This window comes from Paramisgurnus dabryanus, chromosome 2 (genome assembly GCF_030506205.2).
Source record: "Paramisgurnus dabryanus chromosome 2, PD_genome_1.1, whole genome shotgun sequence".
NCBI lineage: Eukaryota > Metazoa > Chordata > Actinopteri > Cypriniformes > Cobitidae > Paramisgurnus > Paramisgurnus dabryanus.
In genome coordinates this window covers 3,459,114-3,482,135 of record NC_133338.1, presented here as the reverse complement: position 1 = coordinate 3,482,135, position 23,022 = coordinate 3,459,114, and the positions used below count along the sequence as shown (strand labels likewise).

The 23,022-nt window shown below is 44.8% G+C and overlaps 1 protein-coding gene across 1 annotated transcript; it reads left to right on the top strand.

Annotated features, from left to right (window-relative positions):
- The first annotated feature begins 763 nt into the window (after nt 1-763).
- On the top strand, nt 764-11,316 carry LOC135783456 (E3 ubiquitin-protein ligase TRIM39-like). The gene is made up of 7 exons (XM_065294187.2): nt 764-847; nt 957-1,510; nt 5,657-5,752; nt 5,848-6,081; nt 9,015-9,156; nt 9,885-9,911; nt 10,033-11,316. Exons 1-7 carry the CDS (start codon nt 778-780, stop codon nt 10,575-10,577), a joined length of 1,668 nt encoding a protein of 555 aa, XP_065150259.1. The 5' UTR covers nt 764-777; the 3' UTR covers nt 10,578-11,316.
- The last annotated feature ends 11,706 nt before the right edge of the window (nt 11,317-23,022 follow it).

The following is a 23,022-nucleotide window of genomic DNA, read 5'->3' as shown; positions in this document are numbered from 1 at the left end:
ACCGTATAAAATCCTGTATATGTTAATTTAATAATATAAGTAAGGAAAAATTGATGAAAATTCGAAAATAATGCACACCCATGTGGTATTGCAACACGAAGTGAAGCGGAGTCAATTATTTCGCTTGATCTAATTTTTAACTGGATAACTTTTGTGTGTGACCATGTGAATCTGGTGCCTCTTATACAGGGGGAGCAAATTTATAAATATATAATCCACATTATAGCTGCATGCAGTACAAACTTTACACACACCACAAAAACATGGGAGGAGCTATGACATCACCACAGGTGGTGTGACAGCTTTCAGTGAAAATGAAACTAAACTGACGATCAACAACCTATAAACCTTTAAACTCTTTAAGAAAGAAGATATTTGAGACTTTTAAAGCCGTACATGAACACATCTGATACTCATTCACAGGTAACATGATGAAAATATATGAGAAATTTCTCTGAACAAGTTTCTAATGTTAGTGTTCTGGTTCAGTAGAGTTTATGTCTAACTAGAAAACATTAGACAAAGTCTGGTTAATACATGAGTTAAACTAGTTTATCATTTTAATCTACAGTAACGGTATAATATTATTTATTAAATGACTGTAACATTTGTATAGTTGTAAATCAACGTTTAATGTTTGTTGTCATTGAGTCACACGGCTTAAAGTGAACCAGGAAGTAAAGTATGTGAACTAAAGACAGTATGAAAACTGAAACGCTGTAAAATGTGATTTGTGTTGGGATTGTTTCCTAAAAAATTGTAAAGAGAAGTCGAACAATGGCAGAATCTTCACCAACATCACCAAAACCAAGACGGACCAGAAGAAAGAGTATTGATGAACCACCATGTAAGCAAAAAACCCAAAGCACATTATTTAATATATGAAATCTTAACATTATCATAAGATCAGAAACTGTCAGTGATAATTGTTGATGATTTCTCTCTGTGTTTTTCAGATCTGTCATCCTCCAGTGTTTCTCTGTCTGAAGAGCTTCAGTGTTGTATTTGTCTGGATGTGTTCAGTGATCCAGTCACCACTCCATGTGGACACAACTTCTGCAGGATCTGTCTGAAACAGTGCTGGGAAAACAGTCAGATCTACAGCTGTCCATACTGTAAAGAAACATTCAGTAAAAGACCAGAGCTCAAGATCAACACAACACTTAGAGAGATCACGCTGATCTTTAAAGAAAAGTTCAGTCTGAGAAGATCTGAAGTCCTCTGTGACATCTGTGATGAAAGAAAACTGAAAGCCCTGAAGTCCTGCCTAACATGTCAGGCATCTTACTGTGAAACTCATCTGGAGCCTCACCAGAGAGTCATGAACTTAAAGAAACACAAACTGCTGGATCCTGTGGAGAATATAAAGGACTATATATGTGAGAAACATGAGAGACCTCTGGAGCTCTTCTGTAGAAATGATCAGACATGTGTTTGTGTGTTTTGTAATGATGGAGATCACAAGAATCACAACACTGTTCCTCTAGAGGAGGAGAGTAAAGAGAAGAAGGTACGAGTTCATAACAACATTAATACATGCTTTATTCATCTGTTATACATGGGTGATTCTCACGAAACCATTGGAACACCACGGCACTAATGATTTTAGCTATAAAATGTGTAATATAGTAATATTAAAAAGCATCAGAATTAACACAATACTGTGTTCTAGCTTGCACAATGTGTGATTTTAACATAAGAATATACAATTTGTCAATTTTATCTAATTTTCTGCTTAAATTCTCATTACCGCAATGCGTCCGGCTATGTTTGAACATGCGTTATGTTGTAATTTAAACAAATTAACACAAAAATATTTAGAAAAAAAATAAATTGATGTTTTGCTAGACTACTTTAGATGACAGAAAAATAATTTACTGAATATTCATGTATAATAATAATGAAGAAAAATTAGGAAAATGTTGTGTCCGTGCCTGATGTTCTCATCCTCCGCAACACTTTTTGAGAACAGTTTAAGCACACATACATAATTTTAATAAAGTTTGATTTTGAGTGACCAAGCACATGGACCAGTTACTTCAAGATGGCTACCAGGTAAGATCATCTCTTTATATCTTTCCAGTTAAATTTGAAATATTCTCTTGTCAGAATGCTTACACAACATTTTGATTATCATTACCGAAACAGGTAGTTTTCTACATTTCGAAAAATTTTTGATTTACAATTTTTTTATGAAAATGTTCTTTATTAAAGTCTAATTATATGCACTGAATAAAAAATGAGCAAAGCCTTCATGGCTTCTCTATTTTTAGCAAAACATACTGGGGTACCTCATCCTCCGCAACACCATTCTCATATACCGCAATTATTTAATAGCAGTTGCGGTAAAGAGAACTTCTGTTTCGGAAATGAGAATTTAAGCATATTGTTTATTACTTTTAAATATATCTTATGAATTAAATACAAATTTAAAATGTAATAACTGTTGATATTTTGCTTTATGATGCTTCATTGTAGACAATCAGCAAGTGAGAAAAAAAACTTAAGCAAAGGCCAGTTTGACAAAGTTCAGGGAGAAACTTTACAACAACCCAGAATGGCTCGAGGAGCACAGAAGGAAGGAGAGAAAGAGGTTAGGTTTGGAGATATTACTAGCAGGTGTATTTAGCAAAAAACACACTACAGTGTTAGGAAATGTACATGGCACACACACACAACACAACGCAACAAGTCTATAGTATATTATGATGTGTACATACATTTTTTTCTTCCAATGTTGTGAGACATGCTAATTTAATGTAATGCTTTCTTTCCACTTTCAGGTATCAAAGACAACCTAGCGATGGCACGCCACGCGTCTAGGCGCTGCAACAGCAGTTGCTTCACAAGATCCACAAAGTTGGATCCCATGTGTGCCTGCATCTCAGCTCCCTGCGACCGCACAACGCGCGCTGTCTGCAGCGTCAGATTGCTGCGTGGGGGCGAGGGACAAAGGGAGACTACCTCCTTTCTGCGCAGTGCGTGAGTCACAGACACCAGAGAGGATGGCCTATAAGCGCCCAGCGCTGTTACAGAAAGCGGGTTTTTGCACAATTCATTAGGACTGTGCATTAACCCTTTCCGCTGTCTTCGCAGCATGTGGGTTGTGTTCGAGAGTGGGGGGGGGCGTGTTGTAGACGCTTATGTGAGGACGGGCCCTGAGGCGAGCAACACAAAACCAACTGAAGAGAAGAATGCTCTGTTTTTGACAAAATAACAATCTTTATTACATTTAACAGACAAACATTTCAACATAAAGTCCCTGCGTCGCCCGCAACAGCCAGGGGGACATCCAACGAGACTCTCATTCTTTTCCGCCGCTCAGCGTTCTCTTCTTCACAGCACTCTTGTCAGGAACACGGCTTCGTTCCGGACGGCAGTCCCCCAGGACCCGGTTTCTTGCATCATATACTGGAGGATTTGTGCCAGGGACTCTTGCGATGCACCACCGGTTCTGGTCCATGAGACACAGGGTGGTGAGGTAGGAAGTGGCTCATAGCCTTAGAGCTTTTCACCGCTTCCGAGAAATGCTCCGTGATTGTGGCCACCGTGTCCCCAAACAGGCCGGATAGAGAAACGGGCGTGACTGTGCATGAGCACCATGAGTGGTCTTCGTGGCCCTTAGCGTGAAATTCGTAGCCATCCTCAGATCCCTGAAGGTATTTAGATCCGTGCTGCCTTCATCCAGAGCCTTAAGCACCTGCGCCTAAAAGATCTGTAGGATCGCCATAGTGTGCAATGCAGACAGAGCCTCTCCCAGCGCGGGTATGCTTTTTCGGACAGGTGTGCTGTCATGAGGCTTCACTATCCTCAAAGCTGTGCCACACCATCCAAGGAAGTGGACAAGGGGCAGAGGTGAGCAGCCACAGCGTCCTTGATGGGGGGAATACACAGGTAGCCTACCTAAGAAAAAAAATGGGGGGAGGGGTAGCCCACGCTTTGGTGACTTTTCTCTGAGCGGCAGCGGGGCGGCCCAAGTGAAGAAAACAAAAGTCAAGCTTGCTTCTCTGGGGATCTTGTGGGGTGCTCCACTCAATCTCCAAGTCCTGCAAGGCTTTGAAGAGAATGCGCACCAGTTCCTTGTAGAAGGAGGGCTGTGTGGCTGATGCACCACGTGGAGCCTGGTCCCAGTCTCCGTCCAACGCTCTCAGAGACATCTCATCTTCCTCCGCTGGAAACCCAAAGGAAACAGACATGGCAGCTCCCGGTTCAGGACACAGGCTCTCGGCGACAAACTGAAGTGGTGAGAGAGGGGAGGACAACCACCTGCGGCTCTTTGCCGGCAGTGGGACACTGCAGTAAGAAACATCAAAGGGCGATGTTGAGCCGGGTCCTGAGCACCTTCATCGGGAGATCCTCACAATAAGGGACACCCTGAGCCAACAATTGCCGCCTTTAGGTGGAGAAGCCCCAAGCAGAGCACACAGAGTGGGTCCATCAGACCTCCGCACCACAAGCAGATTTGCGACATCACGGAACATAGAGAGGGCTGCTTACATTTCAACCTGAATTCAATTTTGCTGCCTTTGAAGTCTGTCCTAAAGCATTTCTCATTGTCATTGTCTCATAAGGCAGCGAGTCAACAAGTCAGCTGTCTAAGCTTTCGGACACAGCCTCTCTCTCTCTCTCGCGTATTAATGGAAACAGATACAGAATGATAAAAGGTCAGAAGACCAAATCATATCCAGCAAGGAAATATTTTTTATCTTATTTACACAAATGTTTTTTGATATCCAGCTGACATTGGCTGCAGCCTTCAGAGCTCGCATTTGTAGGCAGCATATGTCATCAAGACCATCTTATTTCAGTATGTTAAATGCATAAATGGGGACTTAAATATGACACAAAGGGATATTAATATAGGCCTTCCTGTTCTCATGTTTTTTCTATAATATTTTTTTCAAAGACTACACAATAAAACAGTTTTGAACTTCAACGCATGATGCTGTAAATATTATCAGTTTTTTCTACTTTATAATTTGTTTTTAACAAAATCTCAGGCTAGTATATGTATTCTCATTACCGAAATAATTAACCTCATTTCCGAAACCTATGTATCATTACCGCAACAGATACTTATTAAATGTTAATTTCATTAATAGAAGCATAATACTTTGATTTTAAACGCATGTGCAGAATCTCCAAATTATGTTCTTTCAGGTTTGTCATGTCATTTTGAAAATGTGTCAGGTTTCTTCGAAATATAAAAAAAAAATAGTTGCAAATTGTGGAAGGTGTTGCGGTATATGAGCTAAATAAAACAAAATAAAAAAAACGTTAAATTTAAAATAAATATTATTTCAGAGTTTCAATTTACTGTGCATGACTATTAATAATCCATTTTTAAAAATGTGAAATTATATTAGCTTTTCTAACAGTGTTGATGTTTTCTGACTGTTGCGGTAATGAGATTTTTTAGGACTTACTTTTGAAATTATGTTACAAAAAGTGTTAAATGATAAGTAAACGTTTTTAAATTAATGTTCCCATATACTCCAGACTTTGTTTCTAATGTCTGGTGTGAAAAAAAGTAAATTTAAGCAATTTTTACATTTTCATGCTTGACATTTTTCAAACCAAGTTTTCGTGAGAATCACCCACATATTCAAACAACATGATCTTTTGTCAGAAGATGATCAAATGTGTCTGTCTATAGACTCAACTGATGAAGACACAGACAGACATTCAGCAGATGATCCAGAAGAGAATCAAGAAGATTCAAGACATCAAACACTCAGCAGAACTCAGAAAAGTGAGTTGAAGATGTGAAATATTTGATGGATGATAATGTTTTGATTTGTCTTTTAAATAAAGGTGATAAATTGTAATGAGAAACTGATTTCTCAGAGAAGCAGAGAGCAGGAGAAAGCAGCGAGTGTTGAGCTCTTCAGTGATCTGATCAGATCCATTGAGAGATGTCAGACTGAGCTGCTGGAGATGATGGAGGAGGAACAGAAAGCAGAAGAGAAACAGGATGAAGATCTCATTAAAGATCTGGAGCAGGAGATCACTGAGCTGAAGTGGAGAGACAGTGAGCTGGAGAAGATCAAACACAGTGAAGATCATCTTCATCTCGTTCAGGTCTCTCTCTCTCTCTCTCTCTCTCTCTCTCTCTCTCTGCCGGTGTGATTGTTGGGGTGAGGTGTGGACTGAGTGGTGCGAGTGTGTTTGGATCTCTGTAAGTTAATATTTTTTTCTTGCTTTTTCTTTGTTGGTTGTTTATCTGTTGTTGTTTTTAAGTTTACGTTGGTAGTTGTTTTGGGCCGCATCCTACCTGTTTTTATGGGGAGCATGACGGCCATGCACTCAAAATTTTTGAGTTCATTGACCCGGAGTCATGAAGTGAAAGATGTGTCTGCGGTTACTGTAGAGAAATGCTGCCGATTGGCAGAGGTTATAGACCAGGTTATACATCTTGAACAGACTGTGTCTCTGGTAGGTCAATCTTTGATAATGTTTCCCTGATTATGGATATTCTTGATGTCTCTAAGATGCTAAATTTAGATTGTGGTCTGATATTATTGTATCAAGAGAAGGATTTTGGTCATGTTGAGCATGTTTATTTATGGAGGGTTTTGGAAGCTTTTGGTTTTAGATCAGAATTATAGAAAAAGTTCTCTATAGTGATTTTCCAAGCATTCTCAAGATCTACGGTGGTCTATGTGCTCTTTTTGGAGTTTGTACAGGGGTTCCTCCTATTGGGGGTCTTTTTAGGCGATGAGACCAAAGTTCATAAAAACTGGGAAGGTCTAATTGAAAAAGTCAAAAGACAGCTAGAAAAATTGAAAATGTTGTCTCCAAAATTGTCATACAGAGGATGTATTTTAATTGTTAATAATTTAGTGGCATCTTCCTTATGGTATAAGTTTGCTTGTGTAGATCCTCTTTTCTAGCAGCTTTCAAAAATCCAGACTATTCTGGTGGATTTTTTGTGGGGATAGTTTCCATTGGGTCTCACAAAATGTATTGTTTTTGCCCAAGGAGGAAGGTGGTCAAGGACCGATACACCTTCAAATCAGAATTGCAGCCTTCCGTCTGCAGTTTGTGCAAAGACTGTTGGATGGACCATCACATTTTAGCTGGCATGCTGCTTTTTGCTAGCCTGGGTGCTAGCCGAACTTAGCCCAGCCAACACGTTTCAGGTCAGGAAGTTCGGTCTGGTATCGCTCCGTTGTGGCGCAACTATACTCGATGCAAAACTGGTCGAACCAATCACATTGTCAGGGAGGGCTTTATACGATGATGGAAAGATGATAAACAGTAGCGTCATCAACCATGTCACCAAAGAGCGCTTTTGTTGAATCCATTTACAACAAAGACGGCTGGCGCTAGAGAATTGAGATGTGTAGATTCTGCAATAAAGTCTATTCTAGAAGATATTGACAGTGCATTGATTTTAAGAGGAACAGAGAATCGCGATCAAGCCATTTGTTTATCGGAAAGATGTTTTTGCCGTCCCTCCTACGGGATTTGGCAAAAGTTTAATTTATCAGCTGAAGCGAAGTAACTCAGCATGCACGACAATGTGGATATAACTAGCGGTTGTTGCCAGCTCCTTTTCAAAAGCCCATGGATGAAGTTATGGTGAGAGACAGTCTGACTGTATGACTTAGTAAATAACTCACAATGTCATGAAGTTATATGAATGAAATGTTGTAAACATAGTAGGTGTTGATGTACTTTCGCTAACTCAGACAGATCATAATGTTAGTTTCATTGTAATAACTAGCAATTCAGATCAGGCTGCAAAAGGACAGATGCAATTTCAACATAGATCACACATTTTTTGTCTTGCCTTAGTTTCTTGCCAGATTTTACACAGTTTGCAGCGTTGGGGCTCGACAAAGCACTTTTTTTTAATGGATCCCCTAAAACTGGATACCTCCATGTTACCAAGAACATTTTTTTATGTTTGGAGTCTATGTTTTTCAATGACCAGAAAACTCACATTCCCTTCATTGGCTACTGGAGGAGCCCTTAATCTATGGCTCCCGGTTAGACTTAACAGGCAATTCTTTTTTCCTTGGGGTTAGTAAATTGTTGATTGAACATAACATTGTTACTCTCAGTCAGTTACTGGACATAGGGCCAGATTTTAAGAATGAAGCAGCATTAGCTCAACATTTGGGAATCAGATCTATTCGTCTGGTCACCCAGTTTCTCATGAAATGGCAAGCTGCGCTTAAATCAACTGAAATGGAGTTGTTAACAGACTATTGCGTTAGTTCCCGAGTTCCTAAGACTCTTTTCCTGATTTGCTTTTGTCCATAAATGTTGAAGGGATTACCTCTCCTTTCATTAAAATGTTGCATCTATGTGTAAAAACCTTTTTTAAGTACCGATAAATCTTTGTACAGGTCTTGTGTTTTGCATAAAACCTGAGTGGAGGTCCTTGTATAAACCACCTTTGATCAAGGGAACAGTTGATTTGCAGTGGAGAATACTCCATGGTGCTATCGCAGTTAATGCTTTTATTTCATGAGGTTTCCTCTACATATCCTTTCTGCTCTGATAAAGAAACTCTTTCATGCTTTTATGAATTGTTCTAGACTGCAACCTTTATTTCTAGTTGTACGTAATGTTGTTATGAGTTGTAATGAGAACTTTTCTCTGGAGATGTTTATTTTGGGGTTCAAATATGAAAAAATACTTGTTTTTCAACTTCTGAATTTTATTCTACGCAAAGCAAAACTGGCCATTTAAGAAAAAAGAACAAATTATTAAATAAGAACATAGTCTTGTTTTCTAACTTGGTGAAATCAAGAGTTATGATTCATTTTCTTTACTATAAGTCTATTGATGATGTCACATTTGAATGTATTTGGTGTTGTAATGAGGCTCTGTTATTGAGGGTTAATTGATTTTTATGCCTACTTTATTGTTGTTTTGTCCTTTTTTAACGGTTAAGAGTCCATTGGGAATAGGAGTTTTTTTGTGTAATATAAGTCTAATAAAAAAAATATTATCTCTCTCTCATGCTGATGTATTTCTCCTTTCCCTCTCTCCTGCTGTAGATTGACTCATCATCCATGTACAGAGCTCCAGACATGAAGAACTGGTCTGAGATCAGTATGACGACTCATGTGAGTGTGGAGACTCTGAGGAGAGCTCTGACTCAACTACAGGAGACTCTCAATGAGAAACTCACTCAAACTGGTAGGTGAATATTAGTCATCCAAACTGGAAGATAATTGTGTTGTTTTTTTTTTAGAAAAATGTGCCATCAAAGTAATTAAATTTGCATAATTAAATAAATATGCTTTAATTGCGTTCCGTTAAATTTTTTAGGGGTTGAATTTTCATAATTTTTTTTACTTTTGTTATATGGTCATTGCCTTGGAACTTTTCTCCTTCATCATTTATTTTTTTATTTTTTTGATTGTTGTTCAAATCTTTTTTTGATTTGATTGTTGTTGTTGGATTATTTATAGTTTTGCTCTTTTCTCAAACCCAAAGTGTTAATGTTAAAATATGAAAATCCATAAAAATGTTTGAAATGTAAACAAACTTTATTATTTTAAAAGAAAGAGTAGTGATGTAAATATAAGTTAGATTGAGTAAATATGAGTCTTGCAAGAATGCAAAAAACATTTGTTTGCTTTTAATTTTTTCCTCATACATTTTTTCCTCAGATATTTTCCCCCTCTGTTTAATGTTTATGAAGTTTTAGAAAAATGACAATTGCAAAAAAAATTAATTTGCATGCACGTCCACTGTTAGAGATTATACTCAAAACTTTAAGTCCACATGTAACTGCCAGTAACTGCAATTATAAAGAAATCATCTGCTATAGAGATATAGTTACTGATTCTTGTTATCTGCCAGTGTTTTAAAGTTTCTTCTCTAATCTCTTGTTGATGTTTTATTGTGATTTGTGTTGACAGTGTTGATGAAGATGCAGCAGTATGCAGGTACAATGTGTGATCTACACTTTTAACACAATAATACTTTACATACACAAAATCATCTCTACTATTATAAACACATCAACATCTTTATATTGTCATTCATATTCTCTCATCTCTCTCTCAGTGGATGTGACTCTGGATCCTGATACAGCTCATCCAAATCTCATCCTGTCTGAAGATAGAAAACAAGTGAAACATGGAGACATTAAACATGAACTCCCAGATAATCCAGAGAGATTTGATAGGTTTGTCTGTGTCCTGGGAAAAGAGGGATTCACCTCAGGGAGATTTTATTTTGAGGTTCAGGTGAAGGACAAAACTAATTGGACTTTAGGAGTGGCCAGAGAATCTATTAACAGAAAGGGATCGATCACACTGTCTCCTCAGAATGGATTCTGGACTGTGATGCTGAGGAATGAGAATGAATATTTGGCCTGTGATGATCCTCCCGTCTCTCTGTGTCTGAAAGTGAAACCACAGAAGGTCGGGGTGTTTGTGGATTATGAGGAGGGTTTGGTTTGTTTTTATGATGTAGAGTCCAGGTCTCATATCTACTCTTTCACTGATCAAACTTTCACTCAGAAACTCTTTCCATTATTAAGTCCATCTCTTAATTATAAAGGTAAAAATTCAGCTCCTCTGATCATCTCACCTGTTCACAACAAATGAATTCACATCCAGAATATAAAATACTAAATGAAAGGTTTCTAAAAGCTGAAAACTAAGAATAAGAAAACAATAAATACGCATTTCCTCTTTTTCTAATGATAATATGTAAACTTAAGAACAGAAAACGTGAAAACTAAAAAAGCTGTCACTGTGGCTTTACCCTCTGAATCATTTGAGTGCATTCTAGTATCTCAGTGGTAAATACTGGTACTAAACACTACTGGTACAGTACAGTATTTGTATCTAAATAGTAAAAATTATGACGTTTATAAATGATAAATGTTCAGCATTTTTTTCTATTATTATAAAAAAGTATGACTGTTTAAGTGTTTGTGAGATTTATTTATGCTGTTGTTGTTGTCTCTGTTAGTTATCTGTAGTAAAATTTATGATGTTTGTTGATCGTCACGAATGAGGTTTGTGTTCAGTGTTGGGTTTAAGTCCATGATGTCTTGTTGCTCAGAGTAATACATTCATCACAACACTTTGAACAGTAACTTGACTAATGGTCTTTAGCAGAGTATGTATAGTGTATAATAAAATGATATAACAAAATTAAATAAAAACCTGAGCTTCATTTTTAAATATGAGTTGGGTGGGCTTGGACATTACTCAGTAAATGTTAGGTGAATTTCTTACCTCAGACGTTACTTAAAAATGTCCTGAAATATCCCTTAAATAAGTTTTCTCTACCTCAGATATACAGTGCAAAAAATTAATCAGAAGTTTTTATTTTTGGTGTAATTGTCACAAGCCAGGGGCTGGCTGCTAGTGGTTAAGCCACGCCCCTTCTCAATTCCCACCTCGAGGAGGTCCCCAAAACCAACCCAATGACCAAACAACAACGAGAAACAGGTAAGTATAAAAATATTCTTTATTTGTTTAAATATTTAAAAGCTTCTGGGGATTTGGGGAAAGGGAAATTAAAACTAATATCTGGATCTGTCCTCCAAGGGGCCACGAGCAAGTGAGTGACAGGGGGGTGGAGGTTGCGTCGGGGAACGGGCTCCCGCCTCTGGTTCCCTCTGCCCGTGGCGCGCTCCTCTTCCTTCCTGGAGGCAGAATAACTCAAATCAGCGTTGGTATAAACTTTCTCTCATCCGTGTACCTGTAGCTAGCTCAGGGCGGTCCACCGCCTATCTCACACAGCTCCTTGCTTGTCGACTCACTCTCCTTCCCTGTTCTCTCTTTCTCCACAGGCTACCGCCGGGACACGAGGCACAATGAATCGATTTTCCAATGGTTCTCTCACCTCTGTGCTGACTACAGCTTTGGGTAGGTATGGCTCTCTTCACAGTTCAGTATCTCAGTGCTCACGCTGGCTCTTTCTCTCTCTCTCTCCACAGATGACTGCTGGGACATAAAGGCACAATCAATCGGTCTCCAATGGCTCTCTCACCTCTGCGCTGACTACAGCTTTGGGTAGGTATGGCTCTCTGCACAGTTCAGTATCTCCGTGCTCACGCTGGCTCTTTCTCTCTCTCTCCACAGATGACTGCTGGGACACAAGGCACAATGAATCGATTTTCCAATGGTTCTCTCACCTCTGCGCTGACTACAGCTTTGGGTAGGTATGGCTCTCTGCACAGTTCAGTATCTCTGTGCTCACGCTGGCTCCTTCTCTCTCTCTCCACAGATGACTGCTGGGACACAAGGCACAATGAATCGATTTTCCAATGTTTCTCTCACCTCTGCGCTGACTACAGCTTTGGGTAGGTATGGCTCTCTGCACAGTTCAGTATCTCAGTGCTCACGCTGGCTCTTTCTCTCTCTCTCCACAGATGACTGCTGGGACACAAGGCACAATGAATCGATTTTCCAATGGTTCTCTCACCTCTGCGCTGACTACAGCTTTGGGTAGGTATGGCTCTCTGCACAGTTCAGTATCTCTGTGCTCACGCTGGCTCTTTCTCTCTCTCTCCACAGATGACTCCTGGGACACAAGGCACAATGAATCGATTTTCCAATGGTTCTCTCACCTCTGCGCTGACTACAGCTTTGGGTAGGTATGGCTCTCTGCACAGTTCAGTATCTCAGTGCTCTCGCTGGCTCTCTGCACAGCTCTCACAACACACTCCTCGTCCCTGTGGATTTGGCAGTTTTAACAGGTCATGTATTACTTTAACAGGGTGGCGGACTTACGGTAACTGGCTGCGCGATGCGTCAGCTAGACAGTGTTTTCCTATGTGACGCCGGGGGCCAAAACCCTCACGGCGGGCTCGTTGGTCTACAGAGGGGCGAGGGCGTCACGCCGGCACACCGGGTCGAGCGCTGCCCTTTCCTCGAGACCCGTTGGTCAATCGAAAACTGGACCGGGGCGCCCTTTCGTCGAGACCTCGGGCCGGCGGATCTCCTTCGCCTCCAACTCTGTGATGATAAAAAGACACAGGTAAAGTAGCAATATTATAGATAATACTCACACACCGTCAATAGCACAGTTCTTCACCGCCACTCCTAAACTCAGGTCCGCCGAGCGTTTGGCTGGGAAAATACTTCGAGACGCCACTCTGAGATTTTCAAACTGAAACACACTCACAGCATATTCAGGTACAGGCTTTTACTCTAGAACCGTTCTTCCTCTTCGTCGTCTCAAGAACGAGTGACTGGAGGCGGGGGTACGTCAGACAAGACACAGCAATCTCACTGCAATACACAGCATTACACAGCACCACTTCAAGTGAAAAGTTCTACATCCAAGACTCACCCACCACGCTAGTGCACACAATAGACGCCCGTCTTCCTTCACCTCACTCTGGACGAAGAATATGGAGATGTTAACTTGGCCTAGTGTTTGTTTTTGTCACTGGAGCTGTTTCAGCACAAAGACCCTTTGGCTCACCCACCGCGCTGGTTCAGGGGTAGGGCCACCCACTCTCTTTCGAAAACACTCAAGAGATACACAGGTCAAATATATGTACAACACATCCATAAAAAGACTCCGTTACTCACAGCTGCTGTACTCTCTTCGTCCCACGCTCTCCAAGATTTATCTCACACTGCTAGGACTCTAGATGCATAAACAAAGTGGTTTTCAGCCACCAACACCACTTTTCCACAATCGTATACTCACAATGATGCGTCTTTCCTTCCTTCGTTTCTTTCATCCAAGGTCAGTATTCGTTTAATTCTTCTACCTATAAGGTCTTCGGTATCTTCATCAATGGAAGGCTATAATCCAACGAGAGAGAGAGCAGTTACAATCATCCAAAACAGCGTACCCGGTGAGCCCAGCTCGGCGCTACGATACACACTACCAACAGGAATAATAAGCACACTAACTGTGGTTTAAACTGCCCTCAAATACTCTCCTGAGTGTTGCCATCGTCCAATCACCCGGCGCTCCTCTTAATGACACTCAGCTGTATGTAATTCGGCTGATTACAGCGTTCGCGGCGCTACCGGATGTCCGGTGTTTCCTCTTACCGGTCCGGGCGGAAACATCCGGGCGGAACCAAACTTTCCCGATTTTTGGTTCCGCCTAAAAGATCGTCACTCCTGTGACATCCTCCCCCGCCAATGCATTCCAGTCCCTGGAATGCCTCGGCGTTGTCCACTCACCGTATCGGGCAGGGGGGCGTCCTCGGCTCTCCCGTTGGGAGCGTCTCACGGGTGAATCGGATTCGACTGGCTCGGGTACTACCTCTGGTTGCATCTGGGCCGCCGGAGGTTCAACCGGCTCAGGTGCCAACTCAGGCGGTATCTGGGCCACTGGGGGTTCAGCTGGCTCGGGTGCTATCTCTGGCTGTATCTGGGCGGCCGGGGGTAGCGCCGCTACGGGTCGATCTGGTACCACAGCCCATCCTTCCATCCAGGGGGCCGCTGGCACTGGCTCTGTGGGCCCCTCTATCACAGCCTCGGGGTAATTCGGACAGGGGCGAAGCATGTTCCGATGTACTACCCGTTTGGGGCCAGGTTTTTTCCTCGGGCCGGATGGTGTACACCGGCTGTCCCGGTCTCTGCTGCCTGCAAACCACATACGGGATGGCCTCCCAGCGGTCGCTCAGCTTTCCCTTTCCTTGCCGCCGGTTATCCCTTGCCAGGACCCTCTCACCTGGTAACAGGGGGGCATCTCGAGCAGTCCGATCATACAATCGTTTGTTCCTTTCTCCTGCCGTCTGTATCTTCCTAGAAACTTGTTCATACGCAAAGTGTAAGCGCTGGTGATGGCGCCCCACCCACTCCGTCACACTCACTTCTTCCCGGTCTGCTGCTACTCCCAGGACCAGGTCAGTGGGCATCCGTACGTGCCTGCCGAACATCAGGTAAGTAGGGGCATACCCCGTCGTGCTATGAACACTGTTGTTATATGCTTGCAAAAGGTTTGGTAAAGCACTCACCCAATCGCTCTGCTGTCGCTGATCTAAGGTCCCCAGTAGCCCCAGTAGGGTCTGATTGAACCTCTCACAGCTTCCATTTCCCTGGGGATGGTACGACGTGGTGTGGGTTTTGGTACATCCATACAACTGGCATAACTCACGGATTACCTTAGATTCAAAATTTGCCCCCTGGTCGGAGTGCAGGAACTCGGGACATCCAAATGTCTGGAACACATTTCGCCATAGAGCTGTGGCGGTGGTGTTGGCTGTCTGATCGAGCGTCGGGACTGCCCAGGCGTATTTGGTAAACAGGTCAGTGATGACCAGAATATTTTGATACCGATCCTGAGGGCGGCCCAGCGTCAGGAAGTCCATTGCCATTATGTGGAGGGGGGCTTTCGCGTGGATGGGTACCATCGGTGCTCGGGCCTCTCGTCTAGATTTAAACAGCATGCACCGGGGGCAAGCTTGGATTAAGTTGTGCACAGACGCCTCCAATCCCGGCCAGTAGAAGAACCTACGCAGTAGGGATACGGTCCTCTCCTGTCCTTGGTGTCCCAACTGGTCATGATAGGCTGAGACCAATGCGTTTACCTGGTTGGCTGGCACCACGATCTGGCACACTTCCTCGCCCACTTTCGGATCGCACGTCTTCCTACAGAGCACCCCCTCCTGTAGCTCCAGCTTCTCCCACTGTCCCAGTAACTTCTTCCCAACCTCCGTCTGGGCTAGCCTCTCCACCGACGTGGGCCGTCGGCCCTGCTCTACCCACGTCTTCACTTGGCACACGTCCCGGTCCTGGGCCTGCCTTTCTATCCACCGGCGGGGGTCCCACCCCCAATTCCCTGGTGCAGCCTCCTGCTGGCCTCCTGGCGCCTCCACGGCCCCTATCATGTAGCCCTCCTCACGGCTATTCTCCCTTCGATCCCCCTGGCGTCTGGGGCTCTTTCCCTCGGGCAGTCTTGAGAGGACGTCCGCGTTCGTGTGCTCTCGTCCAGGCCGATACTGCAGCTTGTAATCGAAGTTGGCCAGCTGAGCCACCCATCGCTGTTCCACGGCCCCCAGCTTCGCCGTCTGTAAATGTACTAGAGGGTTGTTATCTGTGATGACTGTTACCTTAGCTCCCCAAAGGTAGTCCTTGAACTTTTCGCTTAGGGCCCACTTCAGGGCCAGCAGTTCCAGCTTGAAGGAGCTGTAATTTGCGTCGTTCCTCTCTGCCGGATGGAGACTCCGGCTCGCATAAGCGATCACCCGCTCTGTTCCTTCTTGCCGTTGGGCCAATACTGCCCCCAATCCCAGGTTGCTCGCGTCTGTATATAAGACAAAAGGTTCAGAAAAATCAGCATACGCCAAGATGGGGGCCTGTAACAACTCCTGCTTCAGCCTCTGAAAAGCCATCTCACAATCATTGTCCCAGTTAATAGAGGGCGACCCACGGCCCCGGCTTCGTCCCGTGCCGACCAGTAACTGGTTAAGGGGCTTGGCAATCTTTGAGAAGTCCTTAATAAATCGCCTATAATATCCCACGAATCCCAGAAAGGATCGTACTTGCCTCACAGTCTTAGGCGCGTCCCACTCCTTCACTGCCGAGACTTTCTCGGGGTCCACGGCCACCCCCGCTGCGCTGACCACATGGCCCAGGAACTTCACTTCTCGCCGCAGCAGGTGGCATTTGTCCGGCTGCAGCTTCAGCCCGTACCTTTCCATGGCTCGGAAGACTTCCTCTAGGTGCCGGAGGTGGGAATCGAAATCTGGGGAATACACAATCACATCATCCAGATATACCAATACTGACTCCATCAACTGACCTCCAAGACAACGTTGCATCAAGCGTTGGAAGGTGGCCGGAGCGTTGCAGAGTCCGAAGGGCATCCGGTCCCATTCGAATAGTCCGAACGGGGTCGTGAAGGCGGTCTTCTCCCGGTCGGCCTCGGCTACTTGCACCTGCCAATATCCACTGGCCAGATCTAAGGTGGAGTACCAGGCTGACTGCGTGAGGCTAGCAAGGGAGTCTTCGATTCGTGGTAAGGGGAAGGCGTCTTTCTTGGTTACCAAGTTCAGCTTGCGATAGTCCACACAGAACCTCCAGGCTCCCGTCTTCTTCTGTACGAGCACGATGGGGGCCGCCCAGGGACTGCTACTCTCTCTGACAATGCCCCGGCCCAACATGCCCTGCAGGAGTGTACGTACTTCCGCATACAAGGTAGGTGGGATCGGTCGATATCTCTCCCTACTTGGCCCTGCATCCCCAGTGGGGATGTGGTGTTCCACCACCCTGGTGCACCCGTAGTCCTCATCGTGCCTCGCAAACACATGTTGCCACTTCCGAAGGAGTGCCTGCAGTTTCTGTGTCTGTACCTGTCCCAGGTCGTCCCCTTGCAGTGACTCACCCGCTAGGTGTCTTGGCACACCTCTCTCCTGGTTACTCGCCGGGGCATCCAACTGGGTCAGGGCCACCTCGATCACAGTGGGGCACACCTGACGAAAACTGACGTCCCTCTCTTCCCTCACCTGGTGGGGTGTGACCGTCGTCAGCCGGGCCAGTCGTTGATGCCGGTGTAGCTGTACTGCATAGGGGTGCTCGTTTCGTACCCTTACCGGGATTCTCCCCCGGTGGACCGCCGCTAGTCCCCGTGCTACCTCCACTTGTGGGCAGTCTGTATGTGGCTCTACTAACACCCACTCCTCTGGGCTCGCTTCTCGAAGGGGCACTCTCGCCCATACGATGGCCTCACTCCTAGGGGGAATAGACAAAGCAAAACGACACATTACTCTTCCCACTTCCTCCCGATTTCTACGCACCTGGTTCATTTGGACCCGACGGCAGTCGGCCACTACACGCTCCCACTTGGGTCTCTCGGTGGGTGAAATCCTCGGACCAGGCCTAGCCTGGAATATCTCCTCCCAACATTCGGAGAGGACATTCATGCCCAATAGGGCTCGGTGGGCGCCCAAACACCGATCTTCAACAATGATCACACCTTTCTGGGGGACGACTACCCCATGCACTTCAAGATCCGCCAGGCGATAGCCAATGTAGGGGATTTCTAGGCCATTAGCGCCCTTCAACGTCAGCCAGGGGGCCTCCGTTCCTCGTGTTCCTTCCTGTCCGAATATCTCCTTGGAGAGGCTTTCTGCGAACATCGTTACCTGTGAGCCCGTGTCTACCAGGCACTGAATCCATTTGCCACACACTTTTACTTCTGCCACCGGGCTATGCCCGATCATCTGCTGCCTAGAGCTGTCCCTTCTTCCCGGGTCTTCTCGAGGGGTCCCGGCCACACGACCCACTGTGGCCGGTCGTCCTAAAAACCCCCTTCAGATGCCCTGCGAGGCCCACACTGACGACTGTAATGTCCAGGCTCACCACAACGATTGCAAATTGGTCGTCCCTGGTCATCCCATTCAAAACGGGGTCGATTATAACGGTTTGGGCGTCCCGGTGGCTCTCGGCTCCTCTCCGAGTATACTCGCTCTCGGGGTGCCGGCCTTGGTTCCTCCCGCGCCCTACCTTGGCGCAGCTCTCCCAGAAGCGTTTTAGATAACTCTGACATCTGCTCCCGGACATCCTTCATCAGTTCTACTTTTAGAGCCTGCTTCCAATCCGTGCGTTCTGGTGGTGGTGGCACACTCTCGTTTACCGCTGCACATACTGGGGTCTCACTCACCTCGACCTCGTCGCCCTCTAAGGCTAACGCCTCCTTCCTTAGATCTTCAAATGTGAGGTCGGGGTCTCTGCGAAACTGGACCCTCAAACTCTGTCTCACGGGGCCCTCTTTCATCCCCAGGAGAAATTGGTCGCGCAGCAAAGTCTCGCCATCTCCCAATCCATGGTCGCGGCGGGCCTGTAGCCGGGTGAACTGTTCTCGCAGTCTCAGGGCAAAAGCTCTAATGGGTTGTCGGGGGCCTTGTTTACTGTTGAAGAATTGGGAACGGAGGACAGCTACGGGGGTGTGGTCACCATATTGCTCGGTAAGGAACTGAAATATAGTTTGGGCACTGGCTCGGACAGCTTCAGGGGCGGCCTGTACTTCTCGCCGCGCCTCTCCCTCTAGGGAGTTTAACACGAACTGGAGCCGCTGGGCTACACTAAGGCTTTGCAGGTCGGCTAAATACTCCAACTGGGCCTTCCATTCCGTTAGTCGTATTCCCGACTCTATCCCTCCATACTTTTGGACCCAAGGGCTGCCCATAAAGACAGGCACCGCACGGGGTTGGGCTGCGGGCCCCGCGTTGTCGGTCATTGGGCTAGTCTGGTTACTCAACTCGAGGTGGGGCCCTGCCGACTACGCCAAAATCTGTCACAAGCCAGGGGCTGGCTGCTAGTGGTTAAGCCACGCCCCTTCTCATTTCCCACCTCGAGGAGGTCCCCAAAACCAACCCAATGACCAAACAACAACGAGAAACAGGTAAGTATAAAAATATTCTTTATTTGTTTAAATATTTAAAAGCTTCTGGGGATTTGGGGAAAGGGAAATTAAAACTAATATCTGGATCTGTCCTCCAAGGGGCCACGAGCAAGTGAGTGACAGGGGGGTGGAGGTTGCGTCGGGGAACGGGCTCCCGCCTCTGGTTCCCTCTGCCCGTGGCGCGCTCCTCTTCCTTCCTGGAGGCAGAATAACTCAAATCAGCGTTGGTATAAACTTTCTCTCATCCGTGTACCTGTAGCTAGCTCAGGGCGGTCCACCGCCTATCTCACACAGCTCCTTGCTTGTCGACTCACTCTCCTTCCCTGTTCTCTCTTTCTCCACAGGCTACCGCCGGGACACGAGGCACAATGAATCGATTTTCCAATGGTTCTCTCACCTCTGCGCTGACTACAGCTTTGGGTAGGTATGGCTCTCTTCACAGTTCAGTATCTCAGTGCTCACGCTGGCTCTTTCTCTCTCTCTCCACAGATGACTGCTGGGACATAAAGGCACAATGAATCGGTCTCCAATGGCTCTCTCACCTCTGCGCTGACTACAGCTTTGGGTAGGTATGGCTCTCTGCACAGTTCAGTATCTCCGTGCTCACGCTGGCTCTTTCTCTCTCTCTCCACAGATGACTGCTGGGACACAAGGCACAATGAATCGATTTTCCAATGGTTCTCTCACCTCTGCGCTGACTACAGCTTTGGGTAGGTATGGCTCTCTGCACAGTTCAGTATCTCTGTGCTCACGCTGGCTCCTTCTCTCTCTCTCCACAGATGACTGCTGGGACACAAGGCACAATGAATCGATTTTCCAATGTTTCTCTCACCTCTGCGCTGACTACAGCTTTGGGTAGGTATGGCTCTCTGCACAGTTCAGTATCTCAGTGCTCACGCTGGCTCTTTCTCTCTCTCTCCACAGATGACTGCTGGGACACAAGGCACAATGAATCGATTTTCCAATGGTTCTCTCACCTCTGCGCTGACTACAGCTTTGGGTAGGTATGGCTCTCTGCACAGTTCAGTATCTCTGTGCTCACGCTGGCTCTTTCTCTCTCTCTCCACAGATGACTGCTGGGACACAAGGCACAATGAATCGATTTTCCAATGGTTCTCTCACCTCTGCGCTGACTACAGCTTTGGGTAGGTATGGCTCTCTGCACAGTTCAGTATCTCAGTGCTCTCGCTGGCTCTCTGCACAGCTCTCACAACACACTCCTCGTCCCTGTGGATTTGGCAGTTTTAACAGGTCATGTATTACTTTAACAGGGTGGCGGACTTACGGTAACTGGCTGCGCGATGCGTCAGCTAGACAGTGTTTTCCTATGTGACGCCGGGGGCCAAAACCCTCACGGCGGGCTCGTTGGTCTACAGAGGGGCGAGGGCGTCACGCCGGCACACCGGGTCGAGCGCTGCCCTTTCCTCGAGACCCGTTGGTCAATCGAAAACTGGACCGGGGCGCCCTTTCGTCGAGACCTCGGGCCGGCGGATCTCCTTCGCCTCCAACTCTGTGATGATAAAAAGACACAGGTAAAGTAGCAATATTATAGATAATACTCACACACCGTCAATAGCACAGTTCTTCACCGCCACTCCTAAACTCAGGTCCGCCGAGCGTTTGGCTGGGAAAATACTTCGAGACGCCACTCTGAGATTTTCAAACTGAAACACACTCACAGCATATTCAGGTACAGGCTTTTACTCTAGAACCGTTCTTCCTCTTCGTCGTCTCAAGAACGAGTGACTGGAGGCGGGGGTACGTCAGACAAGACACAGCAATCTCACTGCAATACACAGCATTACACAGCACCACTTCAAGTGAAAAGTTCTACATCCAAGACTCACCCACCACGCTAGTGCACACAATAGACGCCCGTCTTCCTTCACCTCACTCTGGACGAAGAATATGGAGATGTTAACTTGGCCTAGTGTTTGTTTTTGTCACTGGAGCTGTTTCAGCACAAAGACCCTTTGGCTCACCCACCGCGCTGGTTCAGGGGTAGGGCCACCCACTCTCTTTCGAAAACACTCAAGAGATACACAGGTCAAATATATGTACAACACATCCATAAAAAGACTCCGTTACTCACAGCTGCTGTACTCTCTTCGTCCCACGCTCTCCAAGATTTATCTCACACTGCTAGGACTCTAGATGCATAAACAAAGTGGTTTTCAGCCACCAACACCACTTTTCCACAATCGTATACTCACAATGATGCGTCTTTCCTTCCTTCGTTTCTTTCATCCAAGGTCAGTATTCGTTTAATTCTTCTACCTATAAGGTCTTCGGTATCTTCATCAATGGAAGGCTATAATCCAACGAGAGAGAGAGCAGTTACAATCATCCAAAACAGCGTACCCGGTGAGCCCAGCTCGGCGCTACGATACACACTACCAACAGGAATAATAAGCACACTAACTGTGGTTTAAACTGCCCTCAAATACTCTCCTGAGTGTTGCCATCGTCCAATCACCCGGCGCTCCTCTTAATGACACTCAGCTGTATGTAATTCGGCTGATTACAGCGTTCGCGGCGCTACCGGATGTCCGGTGTTTCCTCTTACCGGTCCGGGCGGAAACATCCGGGCGGAACCAAACTTTCCCGATTTTTGGTTCCGCCTAAAAGATCGTCACTCCTGTGACATAATGAGTTTCATTCATTTATAAAATGCACATTATTACACATCTATAATTTGCAAAAAAAAATAGGCATAACACTTAACAAACATCATTACAGTGTGAAACCTAAAGAAGAGAGACTAGTGTAATTTTCTACTAGTAAACTCTACTTAATAATCTCACATTCATGACATATGATCAGATTTCAGCCTGATTTAAAGTGTATATTTAAGTTTATATTTAATGCTGAATTGAGTTAAATATTTAATCTTTTATTATTTTCAGTAATTAATTAATTAATATTTTACTAACTGGTCATCTGTGTTAAAATGTAATATTCAAATATTTTATTCTGGATCTGTTTTAATCTGATTTATATGTCTCTTTAACCTGGGGAATACATTTATCAATCTATAAATATTAAAATGTTTATATAATCTACATTGGACTTGTATATAAACTTAAACAAACAAAACACACGTGTGGGAGGAGCTTATGTGACATCACCACTATATGTGTGAGATATGTCATCATCAGTGTAAATGAAACTTAAGTGACAAACAACAATCTGCAAACTTTGCAAACCTCAAGAAAGAAGATTTTTAAGACTTAAAGCCGTACATGAACACTGATACTCATTTACAGGTAACATGATAGATATATATGAGACATTTCTCTGAACAAGTTTCGAATGTTAGCCTTTTGGTTCAGTAGGGTTTATAATTAACTATGGAAGACAAAATCTGATTAATGCATGAGTTAAACTAGTTGAACTATTTAAATCTACTGTAAAAGTATAATATTACTTTTAAAATGTAGACTGTAACATTTGTTTCATTGTAAATCAAAGTTTAGTGTTTGCTGTCATTGAGTCACACGGCTTAAAGTGAACAAAGTAAACAAAGGAAAAAGTGAAAAAAGTACAGTATGTGAACTGAAGACAGAATTGAAAACTTAAACGCTGTAAAATGTGATTTGTGTTGTGATTGTTTTCTGAAAAGCTTTAAAGAGAAGACGAACAATGGCAGAATCTTCACCAACATCACCAAAACCAAGACCGACCAGAAGACAGAGTAAGCAAACGACCCAAAGCACATTT

What these genes read in the sequence shown, in the direction of transcription:
- LOC135783456 (XM_065294187.2), top strand. Translation starts at nt 778, where the DNA reads ATGGCAGAATCTTCACCAACATCACCAAAACCAAGACGGACCAGAAGA. An exon ending in AGGAGAGTAAAGAGAAGAAG is followed by an intron (nt 1,511 to 5,656) that starts GTACGAGTTCAT and finishes GTCTGTCTATAG; the next exon opens with ACTCAACTGATGAAGACACA. An exon ending in ATCATCTTCATCTCGTTCAG is followed by an intron (nt 6,082 to 9,014) that starts GTCTCTCTCTCT and finishes CTCCTGCTGTAG; the next exon opens with ATTGACTCATCATCCATGTA.